The 24,563-nt window shown below is 41.8% G+C and overlaps 1 protein-coding gene across 8 annotated transcripts in view; it reads left to right on the top strand.

Annotated features, from left to right (window-relative positions):
• The window catches only part of Sox5 (SRY-box transcription factor 5), an 896,761-nt gene that overhangs the window by 858,121 nt on the left and 14,077 nt on the right, over positions 1–24,563 (top strand). For all 8 annotated transcript variants that reach the window (XM_045139445.1, XM_045139444.1, XM_045139447.1 and 5 more), the window contains one exon: positions 10,581–10,726. In XM_045139445.1, coding sequence (XP_044995380.1) covers positions 10,581–10,726 — 146 coding nt within the window. The remainder of the gene's footprint in view (positions 1–10,580; positions 10,727–24,563) is intronic.

Raw genomic sequence — 24,563 nt, 5'->3', positions numbered from 1 at the left:
CTCTTTTCATGATGTGTGTGTGGCTGTTGGCTGGAGACTTTGGTTCTTAGCCTCATTGACATTCTGTAGAGCTACTTATCAGTGTCATTCCTTCTCAGTGACTGACCCAAAAGAGACAGCAGAGGAAGCCACATTGCTTCATCTGGCCTGTCCTCTAACATGTTCCCCAGTCAGTTCTATTTCTTCTAACTATAAGAAAATCACACCGGTCATGGTGGCGCACACCTTTAATCCCAGCACTTGGGAAGCCACCCAGGGACTACAAAGTGAACTCCAGGTCAGCCTGAGTTAGAGTGAGACAACTACCTCAAAAAGCCAAAAATAAATAAATAAATTAATTAATTAAGCAGTGTCAAGCTGTACCCACTCCCCCCAAAAAATTAAAAATTAAAAGTTTCCAACAGCCGGCATTACTGAAAGGTGGTATATTCTACAGAAATATTGAGGAATATAAAGAAGAAACAGAGTAATATTTAGTTGGACTCCATAGACAGGTCAAATCTGGAAAAGGTGTTTAAGTAGAGTAATTTGAGTTGATTCCCAATTGCAAAGATATGAGAATTGTGATTAAGGAAATTCCAGTCAATAATATCGACTAATCTTGTAAATTTGGTATTGCAAAGTTGGGTAGCTGTAGATTTTAGAAACAGGACTAATATGCATATTCATCACCATGTTGCAAGAGAAGAAAGGGAGAGATGATGTGCAGATAAGAAAGAGAACAAGGGAGGGTGTCGCACCCAGAAGAGGGGGGAGAGGAATGGCTTGGGAAGGAGGAAAGCTAAAGGAAACAGGGGAAATTGATCAAGGTTCAGAGAACCTGTGAGGCAGAGAAAGAGAAGGTTGGAGAAGGGCATTTCAAATTGTTTTAATCCTTTCAAAATATAATTCATGATTATTTGTTAGTAGGAATTCATCCTAGTAGACGAGTGTCACCAGTCAGAAGAAAACCAACCAGCGAAAACAGAAGTAAAACTTTTAGAATTTGGGAAATTAAAAAAAAAAAAAAAAACTCAATAGTGCTCTTCTAAAATTGTGGTCTAACATTCACTTACTCGGCTCAGAATCCTAAAGTACCATAAGATTAAATTCGCTTTTATGTACTAAGTATGTAAAAGGAAAAATATTTGGTTTGGCACAGAAGATTCCCTTCCATATATACATAGAGGTTCATAAATACCATAGCATTGACCTCTGACCTGCTTTTGCAATGTTTCTTAACTTAAACTATCTAACAGTCATATGCATGCATTTTAGCACATATACAGGCTTTTTAACTTCTGCATTCCCAAGGCTTAAGTAGAACCCACTATTTTTCAATGGCATGAAAGCTTGCAATGACATTTATCATAAGACTTTCTCCACTACTAAAATATCTCATTTTTTTTCCTGAAATGTCCTTTCACCATAGATACAGCCATCATATTTCCAAGGGTTTGAGGCCACTACAATTTACTTTTCTCTTTTCAACAGATGCAGATGTTGAAAGCAGAAGCTATAATGAGAAATAATGTAGTTGGATAAAAGCTGTGAGGATTAATGGAGTTGCAAAGGTCTTCATGAAAGAAAAAAAAATTAATGTGCTATGCCATTAATAAGCCATGAAAAACTGTGGACCAAACGATAACTTAAGTTATCATTAACGACATGGGATGCTTTCCTATATATCTATTAGCTGCAAATATAGAAAGTGACTTTTTGGGGCTGGAGATCAATATTATAGTGTGATCTATAAGAAAGCTTTTGATTGGGACAAAAATAATAAGCTTCTCCAAAGAGAGGGGATCCATTAGAGGCATGAATAGTCAAGAAGAATAATGGATAATTTTAGAATCTTTGGACCAGATGTTATATTTCTCTCCTAGGCCCTTTCCACCTGTGTTTTACATATGTATAACTCTTTCAACATTTTTTTTTCCAAAGTATCTTTCATCTATTTCTCACTGTAGCTATTCTAAAATTATAGACCCTTAACTAGACAGGACATATATTCATATCATGTAGTCAAAAGTTGTTATTTTACTGAGAATTAAAGAGGCCAAGTGCCTACCCAGGCCTTTAAAGTAAAAGATTGTGGTGTTGTCTTGCTTTATTGTCGTTCAGGCTCCATTGTGCTCCTAGGTTTTGGTGTTGAGAATCCAGCCTGGGGCAGTTCACATGGGAATCACTTGCTTTGTCACTGGACTACACTTCCAGCTCCTTTGTTTCCTTTTTTTTTTTTTAAATTTTTATTTATTTATTTGAGAGCAACAGACACAGAGAGAAAGACAGATAGAGGGAGAGAGAGAGAATGGGCGCGCCAGGGCTTCCAGCCTCTGTAAACGAACTCCAGACGCGTGCACCCCCTTGTGCATCTGGCTAACGTGGGACCTGGGGAACCGAGCCTCGAACTGGGGTCCTTAGGCTTCACAGGCAAGCGCTTAACCGCTAAGCCAGCTCTCCAGCCCTCCTTTGTTTCCTTTTAAGGAAACAGATGTATAGTGTCTCCTAGCCTGGTGTCGCACTCACTGCCACTGGAGGTTGGGACTTAGGGGTGACTGCAGTCCCCATGTTCCGTATACATGCATTGGTGTCCTCCGGAATCAGCCACTCTTCCTAGTTGCGCAGCCCTTCACTCAACCTCCTGCGTGAGCGTTAAGTAATCCTGCCCCATCGTACAGGTGGTAAGCTTTGGGGAGGGACAGGTGTCTGCTTCTGCTTGTGTGTCACTCTGTAATGCGTTGGGATGTGTCTCATGTTTCCCTTTCACTGCTCAGAGACACGCAAAAAGGACAGCCGTACAAATGTGGGAGAGAGAAATTGGCCCAAATTACAAGTAAAGGAAATGTGTTCAAAATCATCCCTGGATATGCTACCTCCGTTAACTCCCATCCCGATTTAAAGGACAGAATATGACATGAAAAAGAATGCTACCTTAAAGTTTGAGTCTCCTGTTGCCAAGCTGGCCTTGAATGCCAGGTCCTTGTGTCTTCCCCTCCCACATGCTGAGGTCATAGGCAGGAGCCGTCACTAGCTATTGTTTTACATTTTTTTTTTAATTTTTATTTATTTGAGAGCGACAGACACAGAGAGAAAGACAGATAGAGGGGGAGAGAGAGAATGGGCGCGCCAGGGCTTCCAGCCTCTGCAAACGAACTCCAGACGCGTGCGCCCCCTTGTGCATCTGGCTAACGTGGGGCCTGGGGAACCGAGCCTCGAACCGGGGTCCTTAGGCTTCACAGGCAAGCGCTTAACCGCTAAGCCATCTCTCCAGCCCTTGTTTTACATTTTTAACAATAAAGTTGTATGTCAAGATAGGTGATCAAGGCAGAATAGTGGGATCCCTGGAAAGACGTTGCATTGACTGGGTGGCGTTCAACCACATCTGGCAGTTTTATTTTCACTGCAGTGAACTTTTCAACTATTATCACATTCATCATCTAATTCTAGCAAGCTGTTTTTGGATAAAGAAATGGTGACTACACACTGGCGCACTAACACCTGATGACAAGTGCCCTCAAAAAAGAAAGGAAATGCCTGTTACATATCACTTGAAGCATATGATGCTCTTTTACTTAAACCCAAGAAGTTTTACACTAAATACATATAAGTAAGAATCAGTCTTACTTTGACAGGTCTTCTGTTAAATCCATGGAATTTAATACACCTGTACAGTGTAATATAGAGATCCATTGATACGGAAGATGGTGGTGAATGACCTTGGAATTTAAAAAATATATATCATTTATTATGAGAGAGAGAGAGAGAGAGACTATGAGAACAGAAGGGCCTTCAGCCTCTACAAATGAACTCCAGACACATGTGTCCCCAGCTTACGTGGGTCCTGGTGAATCAAACCAGGATCCTTTGGCTTTGCAGGCAAATGCCTTAATCACTAAGCCATCTCTCTAGCCCACGACCTTGGAATTTTATCTGCAGAAAGCTCAACTTCGAAGTAAGACCTTGTTTCTTCAAATCTGTACTCAAATACTTCACAAGCTGATATGTACCAAACCTAGGAAAGTGAAAGCCAATGTGACAACTTATTCACAAGGGTACAAAGGAGTAGAGAAACATACTGTCCTGAACTTGCCGAAGAACACATTCAGGGTATGTCAGAGAAGTCCTCACTAAAGAAATACAGTGTGAAGAAAGTTCCAAACACATAAGACAGAGCATTTCAGCAAAATTTGGAAGACAGGAAACAGGGTAAGTCCTTAGAGCAAGAAAATATCCCTGTGCAACCGAAACACAATATTTATGAGAAACAGGCACAGGGGACACAGAACGATAAACAGAGCTGATAACATGAACAGGAGCTTAAGCCACATTAAAGTGTCTGGGGTTTATCCCAGTATGATGTTCTGGGGAAATATAAAAGTGTTTGGAGAGTCCCAGTGTGCATTGGGGAGGCTGGATTCTGTCCTTATCTCTTAAGGATGCAACATGTTTTATACAGGAAGATTCATGCAATGTAGAATACTTTCAACTTTACTTCAGTATTTCTGACTCTTGTTTAAAATAATTTGTCTTATTTTATTTGAGAGAGAGAGAGTATGGGTGTGCCAAGACCTTTAGCAGCTGCAAACGAACTCCAGATGCACACACCACCTCGTGCATCTGGCTTACATGGGACCTGGGGAATTGAACCTGGGTCCTTTGGCTTTGCAGGCAAGTGCTTTAACCACTAAGCAATCTCCCCAGCCCCTGACTCATTTTAAACATGGAATTGTTTTGTTACAGATCATCATTTCAAGATGGGTCTTTAGGCAAGGATATTGACACCCAAATTCTCATGTCTGGAATGTTTTATCTGGAAGTAGAGAAAAGATGGATTCATGGAAGATAATTATGCAGACAGGGAACTACGTGAGGAGATAAAGACAGCAGGGAGCGTGGAGACAGAGGAATATGTCTCAAAGATAAAGAGGGGGGCCTAGCTGAGAGCCTTGCTTGCCTTTGGTCTGGATGGGCTAAAGGAGGGAATGTTGTGACTCCCAGTGGTAGACAGGCAACTGAAACAATTAGAACATGCAAGGGCAGACGGAGGCAGGAGGAGGATGGTGAATTTGAGGCTAGATAGGCTGTATTTCAGGGGTTTGTGAGAAATGCACATCGGCAAGCTCAGTGGGCACATATACATATCTGGAAATCTGTGTTTGAGGCAGGAATAGTTCTTTAACAGTACTTGGGATCATTCTCTCTTTCTTATGGGCACACTTAGGAACAAAGCCTAGCCCAGTGTAAACAAATAAGTGTAAGCATGGTGGCTTTATATGGGAAATGTCTTCTCTTCCTCTCTTGAAAGTCAGGTCAGAGGCCATCATGTCAGTCTGGAAGGTTCTTCTGGAGGTCCCAGGAGACCTGTTGCTCTCTTCCCAGTTAGCCGTAGATGGTCCTTAGCACTCCTCACCTCACAGGATGCTCACTCCAGGGTTTGCCTCCATATGCAATACACTGTCTGCTCACCTTACTCTGCATCCCAAGATATTATGTCTCACATGTTTTTTCTTGTAAGACACATCATAAATCCATGGTGATGTCATCTTAAGACCCTTCATTATATCTTCAGGACCCTATTTCTAAATAATATCACACTCATATGGATTTTGGATACGATCTTGTTTTTCAAAGAGGCACAATTCAAATTATTATAGGTGACAATTTACTCTCTCATTTTTTTTTATTCTCTCTGTACATATAGCAGCCATTCCTAATACTTTCCTCTTAAAACTCTGTCTTCTCTAAACTTTCACATCTGAAATTATTCCTTCTTTACTGCTCATGAAAATAAGAAATAAAAGAAAAATCAAAAGGGAAAGCAAGGTAAAAGGGGGGCAGTGAGGTAGTGAAGAAGGGAGAAAACACTGATTATTTTTTGAGTCACTGAGATGAGAACTTAGGCAAAAAAAAAAAAAAAAAATTAAAAAAAAGCCAAACTGTGTTGAATTTAACAAAGTTCCAGAAGCTCACCAACGTCTTGCATTAGTGATTCCTCTCCAACATTTTCCAAACCTCATTTGACATATTAACCACAAGTCATTCTGGCTTTGGTTGTTTCTCATTCTTTCTGGAATTTACCAAACTGTTTAGATGCACTCCTTCCCAATCCTACACATGGATGCAACTACTTTTGCCTAAATTTATGGAGAGGCAGAATGAAGCACATCAAGAGGACACTGTTAGTGAGCCCCTTTGGACTCTGATAAAATGACTTGCACTCCACTGAACAACTGTTTATCAAACCCAGCAAGACTTCTCAGCCCTGAGCAACACCCCCTGCCCACTCATGAACTTCTCTCTTCGTAGAGAAGTGACACTTCCTGACATGCCTCATTCTCATGGTTAAAGCCATGTCATAGAGGTACCAAGGGGGATCACACTGGGAAAATGCCAGTGAAAGAAGTTCCCATCCCAAATGCCTCCACAATGCCATATTCTATATCCTCCAGTAAGGTGTACGTTCGTTTAATTCTTCCATCTACCTTACATTCATTTTATGGTTCAGGAAAATGTAAACCTACAGAGACTGGGTTTTAGTACGGGTCAAAAATCACACCTTCCAAGAAGTAGAAGCCAGGCCCAGCTGAATCCAATCCCCAAATACAATATTGCCACTTTTTAAATACAGGAGCAGCGAGTGACTGTCGTCGTGAAGGAGCAACAAGTGACCCTCATGACAGAGGGGCAGTGAGTGACTGAGGGTTCGGGGGTAGTAAGTCATTGTCGGTTTAATTTGTCAGGAGACGTCATTAACCAACTTGATTGTAACACAATTTGTGTTACGTCGAGTTATACACATTTAAGCAATGAGACAAAACTGAGAAAAGCAAGGCAAACCTGAACAATTTATGTAATCTGGAAGGTGGCAGGGCCAAGATTTTGTTTCAGGCTTGTGCAGTTCAAAACACATACAAAAAATTGATTGAAACTTATACCAGAATTGAAGGAGCAGGTGACAAAAGCTTCCCAGACAAGAGTATGGGAATAGAAGAGAGGTTAATTGGAGAGAAGGGATTCAATGGAGAGTGAATTTGGGAGGGAGAAAATTGGTGCAATGGGAGGGAACTATCATGATTTATTGCCCATACTTAGGGAAATTATCAATTAAAAGTTTTAAAAAAATAGTGATGCATGCATCTGGCATTCTTTTGCAGTGGTGAGAGACCCTGAGGCACACACACACAAACAAGTAAATTGTTTTTAAATATATTTTAGTTTTATTTATTTGAGAAAGAGAGAGAGATTAGGCATGCCAGGGCCTCCAGCCACCACAGATGAACTCCAGATGTGTGCACCCCCTTGTGCATCTGGCTTGCATGGGTCCTTGGAGAGTCGAACCTGGGTCCTTTGGCTTTGCAGGCAAATGCCTTAACTGCTAAGCCACCTTTCCAGCCCATTGTTTTTTAAATAAAAAATATGATGCCTTTAATCCCAGCACTTGGGAGGCAGAGGTAGGAGGATCGCCAAGAATTCAAAACCACCCTGAGAATACATAGTGAATTCCAGGTAAGCTTGAGCTACAGTGAGACCCTATCTCAAAAAACCAAAATCAAATAATTTTTTTTTTTTTAAAGACAGAAGAAAAAAAAGAGTATGGAGGCAGAAAAGGCCATCAAAATGCCAAAACAGGGTGATGATGAGACACAGGGAAGGGAGCAGTTTCCATCGTTCTGGCCTAGCCAAAGATACCATTCTCCTTGGAATGGAACATGCACTTGAACTTTGAATTGGAACACGAAAGAAAGGAGGCCCTGCGTGAATGGGAGAGTGAGAATGGAACGGAGCAGGACAGAGTGCAACCATGTTGAGAAGCCTGACTTGGAGTGTGCAGAAGGAGAATTGGAAAGAGCGAGCACAGCGCAGTCAAAGGAGACAGTTTTTGCATGTTGTAGGGGAGGGGACAATGTGTATTTAAAAGCTGAGGCACTGGAGAGGATGTCAGAGGTGGGACTGGAGGAAAAGAACCCTCTACACCAAGAGCTAAAACATGCCTAGCCCTTGAATTTGGTTGGGGTACTTTCTGTGACTCAAAACCGAAGTAGCATTTTCACGGAAACATGAAGGGGAAGTGAAGTCGGCATAGGACAGGAAAGGGATAAGGACAGGAAAAGGCGGGTTCAACCCTAACCTCCTCTCTGCAACCCGAGGCAAACACAAGGGCTAAGAGGGGACAGAGGGTAGGGATTTGTTGGGTGGGATGTGGATAAAACACAAAGACGCAGCAAACAAACCTGTGGTGATCAAACTATGTAACATACAAGTGGCTTTGAGATTCAGCACAGCAGATATAAATGCTAGAATTTCCTAACGCATTGTAACTGGAGCCCAAATGTGTCTATAAGCAACAACATCCATTTTAGAGCAAATGTCTACTTCAACCTGAACATACAAACTAGAAATATCCTCTATAAAATGCAGGGCTCCAGCTACTCACCTCCTCCATCATTTACATCCCCCTTTCATCCATATTAATCATTTTCCTACACAGCTACATCTTGGAAGTCCATAGAAAAGCATATAGAAGTCATGTTTTTATTGTACAACATGTGCTGAACTATTTCCAAATATACTTGTGTTTGAGAGAAGGCAAACAGGCTGCATACGAACTAAGACGATGACAAAGAAAATGCATGTTGCCAGGTGGAATAGAAGCTAGGGTCATGGAAGAAGTAGGAAAAGCAGGCAGAGCCTCTCAGATTCTCACTAAACTGACATACCCACGTTCTCCTCTAAGAGCTGGATTTCTTTCTAGAAATGACAGAACATCATACACTGAAGAATAGTGTATGAAAAGCACATCCAGAATAGACAAGCCAGGTTGTTGGGGTTAATACACAGCTACACAGAACCACACCTTGCAGTAAAGAGTAACTGTAAAAGATCAGTTCTGTATCTGTTTTTTTTTTCCCCCCCAATTTTCCTGTTCCTATGAAGCAGAGGGGTTTTGGTCTTCGTATGCATTCCAGTGGTTAGCTCCCGAAAGCAATGTAAAGAATCGCTGTGTGTTCCCCTCCCTGTCACTTTCCCCGAGACCTTGTCTTTTGCCCCAAGGAGATGAGCGTGCCAGGGCTGGTGTGTGAATGGTGAAAACAACACTCTCCCATAGGAGCTGTCCACATGATAACGCAGTCCTGATTGGTTACTTCAGGAGCAATGCTTAAGCAGCAAGGAAAAAAAAATATATATATATATATATTTTATGTGCTTTGGCAATCAGCAGATCAGATAGAAGAGTCTAGCAAAACGCAAGGATGTGTAATCTGACATGATTAGACAAGGCTCTTTAGTACCAGAACATTCGTAATTGCGACAAAGAAAGGGTATTAATAACACTTTCCTAACACGACAGTTAACCATTTTATATTTCCTTTCTTTAATCTTAGTGTTTTTCAACAAATCATGGGATTTAATAGCGTGTTTTGGCAGATTAGAGGATTTATGGCCCAGATGTTTTTTGTTCTAAAAATGGATTAGGGTGTAAAGTTTGCTGGAATCCATGGAACATGTTGAGGCAAGCCGGTCATTTGATGTGTGATTAGTGGCTGCCTTCTGTCTCTCAGTCCTCCATCTGTCACAGTTCACCAATGGATATGGTTAGATTTAGCCTCGTGTCACAAACAAGTCCCTTTTCTGGGCAATTTCATATTACAGATTCATTTTATGCCCCAGTTAAAAAGACGGGGAGAGAGAATGACTAGATATTAGTTTTCCTTTAAATTTTCACTTCACTGTTCCACCCTAAGATCATGCAGCTCACATGTTCATGCAGCAATTAAGTGAGTAAGTAGCCAGAGTTAAAAATTAAATTAAAAATCATTTGAGCTCCTTATTCCCATTATTTTTTTTCTTAAAGAACAATTTAGGTAGTGTCTATTCACTAACCCTGGGCTTAGAAGCCTCGGACTCGAGCTTGGCCATTTTACCTTCTTATTAAAAGTGTGAATTAAGTATGACTATAGTTATTAGTGCCCACAGTACGCTACCGGTTGTTGATTCTAGGTCACACAGTGTCTGGAAATTTAGCCTCTTCTCTGTTACAAGTTTGGCTCTGTAGCGAACTACTGCCAGCTGTAGATTATTTCCACAATAAGAGGATTGGGGTGCATGTGGGGTGGGTGGGAGAGGGCTGTCATTTGAGACAGTTTACAACATTTTTCCCTTCTGTATATAACAAGCCGAATAGCCCTGTCCACAGATCTAGTTTTCTAATACTATGAGAGACTCATTAGTGCTCATAATGAGCATAACCATATTTAAATCCTAAAGTAAAATGCAAATGATTATTGCACTAAAAAAAAAACCCCACAAAACCTCAATGAAAGGTTTTGGTTTCAAGCTTCAAAGTGCTCACATATCAATGCAAAGTTACCTAACTATAGAGTTTCACCTTCTTCCTAAGTACCCGGGAATAGCCACACATTACTGAGCAAGTACTTAGTGCAGACTTTGGGCCACATGCCCTTGTGTGGCATGGTGAAGCAGGTCACACCAGCAGTCACTATTCATGTGTTTGTTTTAGACGAACTCCATGGAGGAAAATTGTCACTGCTAAGCTCTTCCCATCCACGTGCTCTCCATGTGCTGTGTCTCCTTTGCAGGTTACTTGAATGATCATGACGCTGTTACCAAGGCAATCCAGGAAGCCCGGCAGATGAAGGAACAACTCCGGAGGGAACAGCAGGCATTGGATGGGAAGGTGGCCGTGGTGAACAGCATCGGTCTGAACAGCTGCAGGACAGAAAAGGTTGGTACGGGCAGCAGCATTCTCTCGAGGAACATTTAAAGCACCCGGGACTCTCCCCCTCTCTACCTCTGTCTCTCCCTCTGACCCCACTCCCTCTACCTTCTCTCTTCTTCCCCTCCCTTCTTCTTTCTCCTTTCTAAATGCCACCCTTGCTCCTCCACTGGCTTTCCCTCCATCCGTCCATGACCACAGAGCTCACAGGCCCACCATAAGCAAAACCATCTGGAGGCGGGAAGCTCGACCACTCTACCCCTCCTCCCCCGACCTCATGGACGATTCATGTCTCCCTGATGCCGTCAGTTTGTGTCAAAATGAAGTGGCATTTGCATCGCCAAGCTCACGTGGAAGTAGTACCACACAGAGATGCTTAACTTGTGTTTGGGAGGGATCAGCTGGATTTGAAAATGCTGAGTCGTCTTTAATCAGCATAAGCTTGGATGATACCCACACTCAGATTTGATGGCGGTCCAAAGCTGAGCTCCTCATAACGTTTTCCCTGTCAGGTTTTAGGGTCTGGAAAATTGGAAAATTTGACTTTTCTGTAAAACAAAATGTGCTTTTCTAAAGCTCTGACCCGATGTATTATACCTAAACCCAGTGAAATGTCTGAATCTGTCAGGGAACTTAATGATGTCAAGCCATTTCATTTAAGCCTACACATGTGTTTTACATAGAAAAAAAATATCTGTGCCATTCTAGAATGCTTAGGATATGGTATTTTTATTTTTTTTTTTTTTGGTAGCATTTGATATGTTGAGTGGAAATTTTGAAAAGTAACTACTCTTTACGTAGTCTTCTGGACGTAGAAAGTGCAGGGAAAAATGATCAGCTACTTAGTGATAACTTGCAAGTTCATCATCGTGAGATGCACACAAGGCCACGCGAGACGCCACAGATTGCTAATTTGGATCGCTCTCTGGTCGGCCAGGTTTTGTACGGAATTTGATGTATAATCACGAAGAAGCCAGCCATCTGCCCCAAGGCAGGTGACATGTAGCAATGATCTTACACATATAGTTCCTTTGTGCTCCAGTCCTATCACGAGGAAATATTTAGGATGGAGAAACCAGTTCGATTCTGCTCGGTCTCCAGAGGGCAAAGCGAAGGCTCAGGTGAGAGAGTGCGTCTAAGTGACAGGCACAGGAGCACCTGGGACAGAGCGTCGGTGGCCCAGGGCCAGAAATGACAAGTTTAAGAGGGAATGATAGCAAACATCAAGGAATTGATATCCAAATATCTAAATGTTCTCGAAAGGATGTTTTTCTCTGCTCCCCACGTAGGAATGAGTCTCACATTTAGCCAGATGCTAATGAGAAGTGACTCAAGGTATTCCTCGCAAGCCTCGCTAAATTGCCAGTATTTGTTTAGAATTCAGCTGTGGATACAGCAGTTGGTGGCGTTCAGTGAGCATCTGTACCTTCAGTGATGCCGTGTTTTTGTTTCTTTTTGTTTTTTTTTAAATCCTTCAAAGAGCTTTCTTTACCTCTCCCCTGGGCTGGCTGGGAATTGTCAAGTGACAAGGAACTAAATCCTGTTGGACAGGACGCCTTCATCCTGAGTTCTATATACTTGCAAAACAGGCCTCGTGGTGGGATGTGGGAGGCCATTAAAAGCGCTTTGATAGCATGGAAATTCATCTTCAGGAAGCTCCCGCGGCCTGAGCACTTCGGTTCAGCTGCGGTTCCTGATCAGCGACAGGTCAGCCGTGGCCCAGCACACGCCTCCTTGCTGGCCGTAACTCCACACAGCCGGCTGATGAAGGAACAGCATGCAGTCGCGTCACCCACTGTATGCGTTCTCAGTGGGGGGAGCCCCACTGCCAGGTCTTAGCCCTAGTTAGCATCCCCCCTTAGGGTTGTAGGAATGGGATTGTCTTCGTGGGAAGAAGTTTCTTTGATTTTTGTTTTCCCTTTTTTTCTCTGGGAGAGTTAAACAACCATTTCTGTCTTTGTTGTTGTTGTTGTTTTTAACACATTTATTTGAAGTAACACCGGGCAATGCATGTTGGGCAACTGAGCTGTCTCCAGTCTTGAGATCATTCCCAAATTGCTATACCATGTGCTTCCCATAAAAGTACACCTTGAATTCATTGTTTTCTGGGATTCCAGTCGAAAGTCTTAAATTATGAAAATGAAACAGTTTCCAGGAGGGTAATGGTGTGATGATTTTTTTTTTTTTTAATAACTGAACTCATCCAAAAGAATCTGATATGAATTACCTCATATGCATGGAGTTTGTCTTGAGCCTAAAACTGTGTGTGCTGAAGCTCTCAGAAACAGGTGCAACTGTGCTCTCCGCGTGGGCTAGCTGGATTGCCCCTCTGCGCTGACCGATCTGATTCTACCTGGGGTCGGTGTTACTGCCATTTCTGCAGTGACCAGCCTATGCCTCTGTGGCTTATGGGGGTGACAGCGTAGTGTCAATTTTGTGTCTTTCATTAGTAATTATTCCAACATTCGTGCCTGGTATGTATCATGGGGAGTCCTGTGATCTGGGGGTATTGTTTTGAACTGAAAAGCCAACCTGTGCCTAAAGTTTCAATGAAATCATCATTTTGACTATCAGTTGTATGCTTTGTGTGCTTGTGTATGTGAGCCTACCTAGCGGGCCTGAGGAAAGGCCCCAACGTGCTCAAGGCATATTTACTTGTGACGAAGATGACTCCAGCTCTTTTACACAAGGCTAACACCGTCCCACCTCCTTTGCTGTTAGTTTCCTCAAAACTACCTTTCCTGTGGATGTTTATCATCGCTCGGCTTCATTCATGGCCAGTTCACATATATGTAGATGGGTAGCTTGTTTGAAATTTCACCCCATAGGTCTTGATGGAAGACACCAACAGAATATATGATAAATTCCCTTTATATTTATGCTGTCATTTTCTCATGCCACTTAAAATTCCCAAGGAAGGGTACTTTTCTATATAAAAGAATAGTCACAACTCCTGGTGCCCATACAATCTATGAAATGTAAGAAGAGCGTATGATAAAAGCAGAAAGATTGAAATGACTGAGAAAGCAAACTAGGGGAGAAATTAACTTCTGCCTCATGCTGAACATTGGTTTAAAAAGATAACAGATCCCACAATCCAAAAACCAGATAACTGGAATACTGTGGTGGAAGCCTCTACCTATTATACTTCAACCGTCCCTCTCTCCTCACAAACGTGTTCGTCCCAACTAGAAGGCCTTCATTCTGTAGAGCTGTAATTGGCCAGGGAAAACAATTAAAGGTGTGAATATAGGGACAAATGTTTTCCTGATGGTATGTACCAAAACACATTCACGAAAGTCATTTTTACTGAAACACATCTTAATTGAGGACTTCTGAAAGATTTTTCACTTCTTTACTTTTCTTGGAAGTGTTTCAACGTACCCAGGAACTGTGTGTGTGAGCTTTCTTGGAAACTTGGACACACTGTTAGTTATAACTGTCATCTCTGGTTAATTATAGACTGATTGTATATTCCAATAATGTTGCCTTTCGCCAGAGAGCTGTGCTGCGGATAACATTATAGCACAAAGCTCAGTGATGTGGGTGAAAAAAAAGAAGCTTGTCAGGTAGACAGAAGCAGGAAGAAAACCTGTATACATTTAGTTTTGTTTGTTTGATTGATTTTTAAATAAACCGTCCACTTTGCTTTAGTAACCCAAACATAGCCTAGTTTTGACCATACTTTTATCAGTATATCAGGTTCCAGACCTCATGTTTGCAATATCTGTACACAGTAAGAGATTATTAAACCCCATTCTGGTCTGTGTTGATCCCACCAGGCTGTGTTCACACAACAGAGACTCAGTGTGCTCACCTGAAATTAAAAATTACCCAGAACTGTTCCAGCTTATTTCTCTCATTCCAAATGTAGCTGTCCTAGGAAACTTGGACCCATTTGATCTTACTTGTTAGAAACATTTTTTCTACATATATTAGACCATCCAAATCCTTAAACACATAGCATTTAATTATTGTCCAATAACTTCTCAGAAGGAGAAGCTCACTGGCATTAATTCACTAACTCAAAGATCTCAGAGTCAAGACCTCTACGACTGTCTTGTTCCCCCCCACCACCTTTAGGTCACAAACGATTAGGGTACCTACAACTAAGCTGGGGGATTCAGGAAGGGGTGTGTGTCCTTGTTAAGTACATTCTTCTCCCCCAGGGGCCCTCACATGCAGAAGCTAGTTGTCTCCCACAAATAACTAATTGACTAGGGTTGGGTTATGTGAACATGTTTAAGGACATGACTGGCCAAGGGCATGAGTGGTACTTCATGTTAACCATGCAAGCTTATTTTACGTAACTGAGTTAGAGAATTATTTTCCATGAGATCAAGGGATACCTCGAGGTCAAAGGTGATATCACAGGGAAGAGAGGATGAGCCAAAAGGTATTCAGACACATTATTAAAAAAAAAAAAAAAACACACAAGAATTCTCAAGTATCATCTTCATGAAATTGGGTTGTCTTGTCATTACTATCATCTGTCTACCCTTTTACATCCTGGTATTACGAATCCATTCCCGTATACTCTGTCTGCCATTCACAAAAAACTGAATGACATTCAAGCATGTGCGTGTTTGATGACAGGTAAAATGCATGCAAGTGTGTTCCTATGCATGCTTCACACCTATGTAGACTGATTTTTTCTCGTGTTTCCTATGCGAAATATATATTGCTCACAAAGATAAGCATGAACATTTATGTAATCATCCTGAAGGCAGAGAATTTATTCACCAATCACAACCTCCAGTATGTATGTAGGAGTGTGAGGCCACATGTATGTTGCGAATAAGCCTTGGGAACATGTTTTACTCCTACCTTTCAGATTCAGGTCAATCTTTCAAAACGCTCTATAGGATAAGGTGGATATCCAGCCAATCGCAGCAATGAGTTTAGTAATGACAGCAGTATTTGCTAGCTGTATTCATAAAAAGCCCCCAAACAGGGCTGGAGAGATGGCTTAGCGGTTAAGCGCTTGCCTGTGAAGCCTAAGGACCCTGGTTCAAGGCTCGATTCCGCAGGACCCACGTTAGCCAGATGCACAAGGGGGCGCACGCGTCTGGAGTTTGCTCTCTGTGGCTGGAGGCTCTGGCATGCTCTTTCTCTCTCGCTCTTTTCTCTCTGCTGCTCTTAAATAAATAAATAAATTTTTAAAAGCCCAAGAACCTCTGTAATAATTTGCAAGCAAATGTTAATTTTATTATAATCCCACTTTAGCATCCCTCACAGTACAAGCTACATTTTGCCAGTCTCGTCAGCCCTTTTTTTCCCTTTAGCAGAGCACCAAACACAAGGATGACAGTGACCAATGTTGACTTAATGTGGATGTTTAATAATGGAAAAAGTGTGTCATCCCCAGCATTAGTTACAAATGGCAGTAAGTGTATCAGATGGCAGCCCTGTGATAATTTTACATCCATCATTCGCCACTGATGCTTCACTGGCCTTCTGATGGATGGAGCGCTTCAGAAACGGACGCAGTGCGTCCAGCTCAGCGTGATCTAACCAACGCCCGCTCCATCCTCGGGATGTGCGGAATGGCAAGCTGCATGCTCTGCTTGCAAACAGGAAGAAGGAACAGGTCCCCCCCCACAACCCACCCTGATTCAGTGGAATATGCTGATTCACGGTTCTTAGATGCCTCGTGTAAATACTGCCTCTAGCTAAAGCTAACGATGGAAGCTACATGTGTGATTTTTTATTTTTTAAGGTAACTTTGCACAGATAGGCATGCTCAGTACAGCCTTTGGGAGAAAGAAGAGGTGCTTGCAAGCATATCTATGCCAATATGAATTTTATTAGGGGTGTGTGTATGTGAGAAGGAGGGAGGGAGGGGGCAGAGAGAAAGAGAGAGAGAGAGAGAGAGAGAGAGAGATGAACCAAATCTTTTAAAACTATGATTAAACTTTTTCTAAAAAATTAAAATATAACAAATGATTAATGATTTGCTATGGATGAAAGTAAATGTTATTTTAATGTCTACATGTGCATATAGTTATACTTGGTGAGTGTAAGTAAAAGATACATAAAGTCTAAAGCTGAGCATTTGCCTTTTCCTTACTGCAGTTTCCATCCTCTGGAAATTTCTATAAAATGGCAAGTGCGCTGCTTTCTAGGCAACCAATGATTAGAAAATCTAGACCAGCCCTGTATGTGTGGATTGGCATTTGATCCTTGGGTTTTCTTTTTTTTTTTTTTTTTTTAACTTTTCTAAAACCTCCTTCATTCTGAGTGTCTTAGCTAGGGACCCCTACGTGTGGGACGGGAGGGGAGGGGAAACCCCTTGGTAAATATTATCAGCGCACAGCAGCCAGTTTTCACAAACCACGACAAAAAGGCACATAGGTATTATGTCATCGCCTATCCATCATCCCACACGTCAGCCTTTCAATAACTGCAATCGACATCCTTGACAGGCGGGTGCAAGGTAAAGGGGCTGTTTGTCTCAGGAAATTGAGTCGGGGCCTTCCGTAGCCTTTCCTTCTGCGCCTTTTCGTTCCTTTCCTTCCCTTTCTCTCCTTTCTGGGGGTATTTAATTGAAATCCATGCCGAGTTTTCAGACTGCAAAGATCAGAGCTGTTTTCGTCCAGCCGTGGTAACTATGCATTAAACATTTTGATTTGTTTGAGCTTGAAGTTTAGTCCTTTTCTGCCATTTGCTTCACGGAGTTTGTGTGTATTTACAGCCTCTGCATTTAATGGCCACATGCCTTATTTTCACAGATGGCCAGTGGCAGACTTTTTCTTCCTCCTAGTATAGCCCGCGTTCAGTTTTGATATATTTGTCACGGTGCCACTACTTAGAGCTAGCGGGTGCCCACGCTTGGTGGGAGCAATTATGGTGTGAGTTTTTGAAGGAGCTTTTTTAAAGGTTTCTTTCTCTTTTTTTTTTTTTTTCAGTAAACTTTTTATGATTTAATTTTCAAGCCTGGAAAAGCTGTGCATGTTTTCAAACAGAGAATCTTGTGTTCTCACATCATTCTGGTACAGGGGTTAGGGCAGAATGGGCCAATAAAATGAGTCACGGAGGGCATGCCAGAGTGGCCTTTCAGAGAGACACCCACTGGCCTCTCTGGTGACCGAGAGTATCCCCTCATTTAGGATATGAGTATAGGTTGATGATGCCGTTGCTGGAAAGACCAGGGAAGGGCAATTTAGATATTTTAAAAGTATATATTCTGTGGTGTGTAGATAAGATGATGCGTAGATAAGATTAGACAACAAAATGTAAACTATAGTCAGGCCACTGTGATGAGAAAAGGTCTTTCTTTGGACCTTCGTTGAATCCTGACCACGTATATCCATATTTGAGACGTTCCTGTTGTGCATACCTTTCACACCAAGGCAGTCAATAAGCAAAGAGCCATGGTCCTTCTGTGGCAAATGCCTCCTCCAATTCTAGATTTCCTAAATTTTTGACAAGTAAGGGAAGTCTCACTTTTGCTGGGTACCCTCAAATGTTATTTTCAAGCCCCTGCTCTGACAAGAATGAGCCTTTCTTGCATTTGAGATCAGTCTCTTTTTTCCTTTTTTCTCTATTCTCTATTTCTCAAGATTGAGTCACAGTAAGACAGAGAAATAAAGACAAGTTTGTTTGTTTGTTTTGAGCCATCCTCTTGTATCTATTTGCTTTCTTGTCTTAATCATTTTTCACAGCCTAGTTTGCCAAGGTGAATGTAGGCTATTGAAAAAACAAATATCCAAAAGTTAGCACCTATCTCAACAATGTCACTATATTTTCCCCATTATACGTCTTCTCTTCTCTTACATGTGAGACTTGCTCATACCCACAAGCCATCGCTTCAGGAAGGCCTCAAATCTTGCAGTGTTTTATGTCACATTTGAAATTCTTCTATGATGTTAGTGTGGTAATTTGGATAATTGTGTTTTTTTTTTTTTTTTGAAGAAAAAAAAACACAGACTTCTATTCTTTATGTCTGAGTCCAGTCAAAAAAAAAAAAAAAATCTTCTTTGAGAAAAAGAGGCAGATAGAGAATGGGCATGCCACAGCCTTCAGCCACGACAGATGAACTCCAGACACATGCACCACCTTGTACAGCTGGCTTATGTAGGTCCTGGGGAGTTGAACCTGGGAGCTTTGGCTTTGCAGGCAAACACTTTATCCACTAAGCTATCTCTCCAGCCCATGAGTCTAGTCTTTCTAATGGACCACAGAATACCTCAAGAAAATATTCTTGAACCTGCCTGCATGATTAGCTTGTGGCCATATAGCATGTGTGTTATGTGTGCTGTGAAGCACGTTTCTTGAAGGTTTATCCTGAAAATCTCATTTCAGTAATCATGGCACACCTTGTACATCTTCCCCAAACTCTTTGTTTCTCCTGGATTCTTCTCCCTTCCTGGCTCTTCCCTTCAGTACACACCAGCACTGTCTCTAGAGAACCAGTGAGAGGTGAAAAAAAGGAAAAGAAATGGTGAGAACACACCCGTTCTCATTGACCCCTCATCTCCCAGCAGTTCTGACAAAATGCCATGCAGAGTTTAGCTGCTCATTGAAATGGGATTTTAAGTATCTGTTCCACTCTTTCTTCTTCTGTATCTTTATCTTCACCTACAGCTCCATGGATAATTGAAAAAGTGAGCTATAACCATGGTGTGCCTGTTTCTATTTATCAGACCCAGCATTCCTGAACCAACCCAGGACTCTATAAAATAGCCCAACTCAATTTATTTAACTGGTGTAAGTGCTGGCTGCTGAGGCCGCATTTGTAAGAACGCTGACACTTTTATAGCTTTTATTCCATGCAAAGGAAAAATTAAAGAGAAAAACCCCATACATTTCTACAGCCCAGGAACCGAGTCACCATTGTTTATAGAGTAATTATCGTCAGACAACATTGCAGTTTTGCGTATGCATTTGAGTAACCCCCATCTACGCCGGCCAGACATCCTGCCAGGTTATACATTCTGTTTTAGTTCCCTGCCCCCAACGAACCTCCTTTTTCCTCACATTCACCTTTCTGAATTTACTTTGTACAAAGAATGGGACTGGAGAGATGGCTTATTAGTTAAGGCACTTGCCTGAGAAGCCTAAGGACCTAGGTTCAATTCTCCAGATCCCACGTAAAGCCACATGCACAAGGTGGCACATGTGTCTGGAGTTTGTTTGCAGTGTCTAGAGGCCCTGGAATGCTCATATGCCCATTTTCTCTCTCTCTCTCTCTTTCTCTCTCTCTATTTCTCGTTCCCTCCCTCTCTCTATCTCTAATAAATAAATAAAAATTTAAAAAAAAACCTTTAAAACAAGAATGTATAACCCTCGTGCTGTGGAAGAGGAGGAAAGGGTTTTTGGACACTTATCTCATGATGATGCATTCAGGTTTTTGAACTCTCATGTCTCAGTGTCTCCTTTTCCTCCCTTTTGCATAGACAGATACACGCCACACATGCCATGGTGACAAGTAAGCCACGGCTATGTGGTTGTTGCGGTGACATTTAAGTGGCTCCACAATTCGTCCTTTGACGGGCTCTTCCACACGTCATACTCTGGGGTCATCCTCTCCATTACAATGCACCATCATATCAAGGAGTAAATTGATAATGCTGTATTTGGACATATATATCTCTGTCTTTTACAAAGTACCCGAATCTGTAAGTTCTGATTATTATTCGACGTTTTCCACCCAAAGCATATTTGAATCACCGTTACTTCTTTTGCTTTTCGGGATTTGCAATGTTTTCCTTGAATTTAAGGTAATGGTTATGGATCTCTCAGTGACAGAGTGCCTTTAAGTTTTGTGAAGTTTATCATTAGTAATTAGAGAAAGTGTTCAGGTTTATCCATGTTGTCCAAGGACGTTTCAGTCTGTTCTATGAAATTCAGTCAAGTAGGAGATTAATAGAAGTATAGGTTTGAAAGGAAAAGAAAAAAAAAAACAAAGCCTTCAAGCTCATCTGTCACCTGTCTTGTTAGCAGCACTGACCTGCTAGGAACTTGGTGCGTTGGGCTTTATTCATAGGTCCTGGGGAATCGAGCCCAGGGCATCAGGCTTTACCAGCAAGCTCCTTTAACCACTGAGACTTGCCCCCAGACCTCACCTTATAATTTACAACCCACTACTGGTATTCTCCTACATGTGGTCAAATGCTATCATAAGTAAGAGGAAGGGGTTCCTTTTAAATGTGAAGGTTCTTAAGCTATTTGAGGCAGGCTGGAGGGATGGCTTAGCAGTTAAGATATTTACCTACAAAGCCAAAGGACCTCGGTTCAACTCCCCAGAACCCACCTAAGCCAGATGCACAAGGTGGCCCATGCAGCTGGAGTTCGTTTGCCTTGGTTGGAGGCCCTGACACACCCATTCTCTCTCTAATAAATTAAATAAATAAATAAATTTTTTAATGATTTGAGGTAACCTATGTTCATTTTCTCTTATCTCTCTAATAAGCCTCCTCTGAGGCACTATATAATTCCTCCATCCTGACAGCCAGACATTGCTAGTATAATCCAGATCTCAGTCAGGTGGAAAAAGAGAATGAGGTCACTGTAAAGGTTCTCCTCATAAATCCATGCAAACTTTTAGATGTTTCCATGCCGTCTTTTAAATCTTCATATGGCACATCTGCAATCATCATTTGTTTCTTTTTAAATGACATACATTCAGTGGTTATTGTCTTCCTTCCTCAGATTTCTTTCTTCCTTAATACCAGAAATAGTAGAGGGTTTGTTTTTTTTTTTTTTTTTTGTATCAGCTTTTCAATCTTTAGAATTATTTAAAAAAAAAAACTATTCTTAAGGACTCATCACTTTTGTCTGTAAGTCATTTTACTGCATTACACCAGTTTTCTCCTGGACTCAGCGCAGCACGGAGAACTCTGATCTATCTCCCTCCCTTCCCATCTTCAGTGTCATGGGGCTTCATAAGGAAACTTGACCTTCTAGTATTTGTATCACGTGACGTGGTGAAGCTATACTGCCTTGAAGCGTAGCTGCACTTACACTGCAAGAAAATTCTCATGGGCCCTGAGGAGCTAGCTCCACAAGGAAAGTGCTTGCCTGGCAATCATGAGGACCTGAGTTCAATCCCCAGAACCCACATAAAGATAAGAAAACACAGTGATGTGACACGTGCTTATCAATCCCAGTGCTGAGAAGACAGAGACAGGCAGATCAGTGGAACTCACTGGCCCAGCAAGCTTAGCCTAATTAATTGAAGAATTCCCACCAATGAGAAAGCCTGTCTAAGAAACAAAAGTGTGGATGGCATCAGAAAATAAAAACGCTTACACATACATGTGCACATACATGCCCACCTGCCACCACACATACATGTCCATCCTCACCCAGCTGGCACACATGCAAACTAAATTTCAAAAAATAAATTAAAGGGAAATCCAATTGAGGTCTAAAATCCAACCGAATCAGAATTGAGCTCAGAAATGGAAAATAGTCAAGAATCAAGTAAAGCTAATTTTTCATATGACTGGACTAGAGAACATGTGCATACCCTTCCAAACTTCCAGTCCCTTGATTGGAAGGGTTCATATACTCCTCTGATTTTCTAATGGAGAAAATGATGGGGAAAATGTGTTTCAAGGCTTCCAGATTCTAGAACAACTGTACATCTTTACATACCACCAGGGTAGAATGTATGACTGACTTCTCCCTCTCATATTTATGTTGTTAGAGGAAAGTGTGTATCTCTGAGTGAGCGTGTGTTTGTGTATGCTTTTATCTTGCAATCATACATAATTTACAAGAAATTCTTTCTCCCACTTGTGCTGTTAGATTATGTGGGTGGATGGTTATTTTGCTGAAAGCAGAGATATCAATAAGGAAGAATGCAATTGAGAGTTTGATGTGATGGACAAACACATTGTTTCTTTACATCTTATTTAAACTGATGAATAGCAAAATGCACATCTGATAAATCATTAGGAACATGATAAATAATTTCTGTTCTTTGGTGCTCTAGGAAGTACACCTATTTGGGAGGTTTGCAAATCCCATTGACTCCTTCCTCAGTGGAAGATCATAAAGAAAGTGTAGCCAGAAGGGCTGTGACTGTTACCACATCAACATTTGACAGTCACACTCTATTCTGCCATCCCATGCACGTGCTTTGCATGACAGTGTTAGCTCCACCAGCTTTGTTTTGTGGATGTCCACCATGGTAGCTGACCCACAGCACATCTCAATGTGTGTGTGCCTCTACCTGGTAGGGAACAGAAAGCATTTCTTGTATGAGTCCTACTCTCAAGCAGTAATATAATAGGAGAACCATCTACACATGTGCTATTTAACTTAGGATTCAGTGACTGACAAAGTAGCGACCTCCTCCAAGTTACAGCCCATGTGTGTCTTTTATCACAGCTACACAATGAAATATCAACACAGGATACCTACTGACTCTTTAGCCAACATAGTGCATATTCATGTTTCTCTTTGTAAATTGAGATTATAGAAGAATGAGTCCCACTTCCTAAGGATGAAAAGGGAAAAATAGAAGCATAAAGATCAAATAGACTTTTTTTTACATGCAAGACAAGGAGGGAAAAACTCAGTGATCTGATTTTAATTAATGCAGTTTTTAAATTCTATTCATCAGCCAGCCATGATGGCACACACCTTTTATTTTTTTTTTTGGGGGGGGGTGTTTCTGTGTAGGGTCTCACTCTGGCTCAGGCTGACCTGGAATTCACTAGTAGTCTCAGGGTGGCCTTGAACTCAGGGCGATCTTCCTACCTCTGGCTCCCAAATGCTGGAATTAAAGGCATGTGCCACCACGCCCGGCTCAGGTGCACACCTTTAATCCCAGCACTTGGGAGGATTGCTGTGAGTTCAAGGCCACCCTGAGAGTAGTGAATTCCAGGTAGGTCAGCCTGAGCTAGAGTGAGACCCAACCTTGAAAAACCAAACATCAAAAATCTTAAATCATATTTGTCTCCTATCCCTGCTTTGGAGAACTGAGGACATGACCTGACTCTGACATAGAGAACTCAGGACATCACTTACACCTACCATATCCTGGCATCACATGCAACAACACGCATTTTGTCAGTTACTGAGTAAGCCACAGAGCTAAGCTCCTGCTGACAATTTTTCTAAGTAAATGTTAGTGCTTTAATAAGTCCTTGGAATGTCTCATTGAAGCCCTAGAAACTATGATATACATAGATCAACAACTTTCTCTCCCTCTCTCTCTCTCTTTTTTTTTTTCTTTGTTTTGTTTTTAAGGCAGGATCTAACTCTGTAGCCCCAACCGGCCTGGAACTCACTATGCAGCCCGCAGACTTTCAGCGGTGTCCCGACCTCAGCCTCCCTAGTGCTGAGATTATGAGCATGTGTGTGGCCACTGCTGGCTTCTGCCTTCTATCGCTAGGTTTATGGTGAGATGGTCAAGGAGTCCTATGGAAGCTACATGGAATTCTATTCCTTTTCTGCTCTGACCGTTTCCATTTTGCTATTTCTCCTTTAAAAGTTTGCTTTAGAATGGGGCATTCTCAACTAAGTGGGAAGAATGATTTCTCTGTTGGCTCTCACATCAGAACTTGAGAGGTGACCAGCAAGCAGTGCATTCTCCGGAGAAAGTGCAACAAGGTCTTTATTGGCCTGGAAACCATCAGATCTTAGAGACAGGGGTGGTGGAGGATGGAGAGAGAGAGAGAGAGCACGCGAGTGTGCACAAGTGAGAGAGAGAGGGAATGAAAGCGAGCTCACACGCGCATATGCAAGTCTTCCATTTTAAGAGCAACAGTGACTGTGAAGGGGATCTGTTAAGCTAGTGCCTTTGAGATTAGCTGACTATATACAGCAGAAAGTTCCAGGACTTATAAAACATTTTAAAGAGCACCAGTTGCACACCCAAAACAAACTGGGT

Source organism: Jaculus jaculus, chromosome 22 (assembly GCF_020740685.1).
Source record: "Jaculus jaculus isolate mJacJac1 chromosome 22, mJacJac1.mat.Y.cur, whole genome shotgun sequence".
NCBI classification, from domain to species: Eukaryota; Metazoa; Chordata; class Mammalia; order Rodentia; family Dipodidae; genus Jaculus; species Jaculus jaculus.
This window is presented reverse-complemented; position numbering and strand designations above follow the sequence as displayed.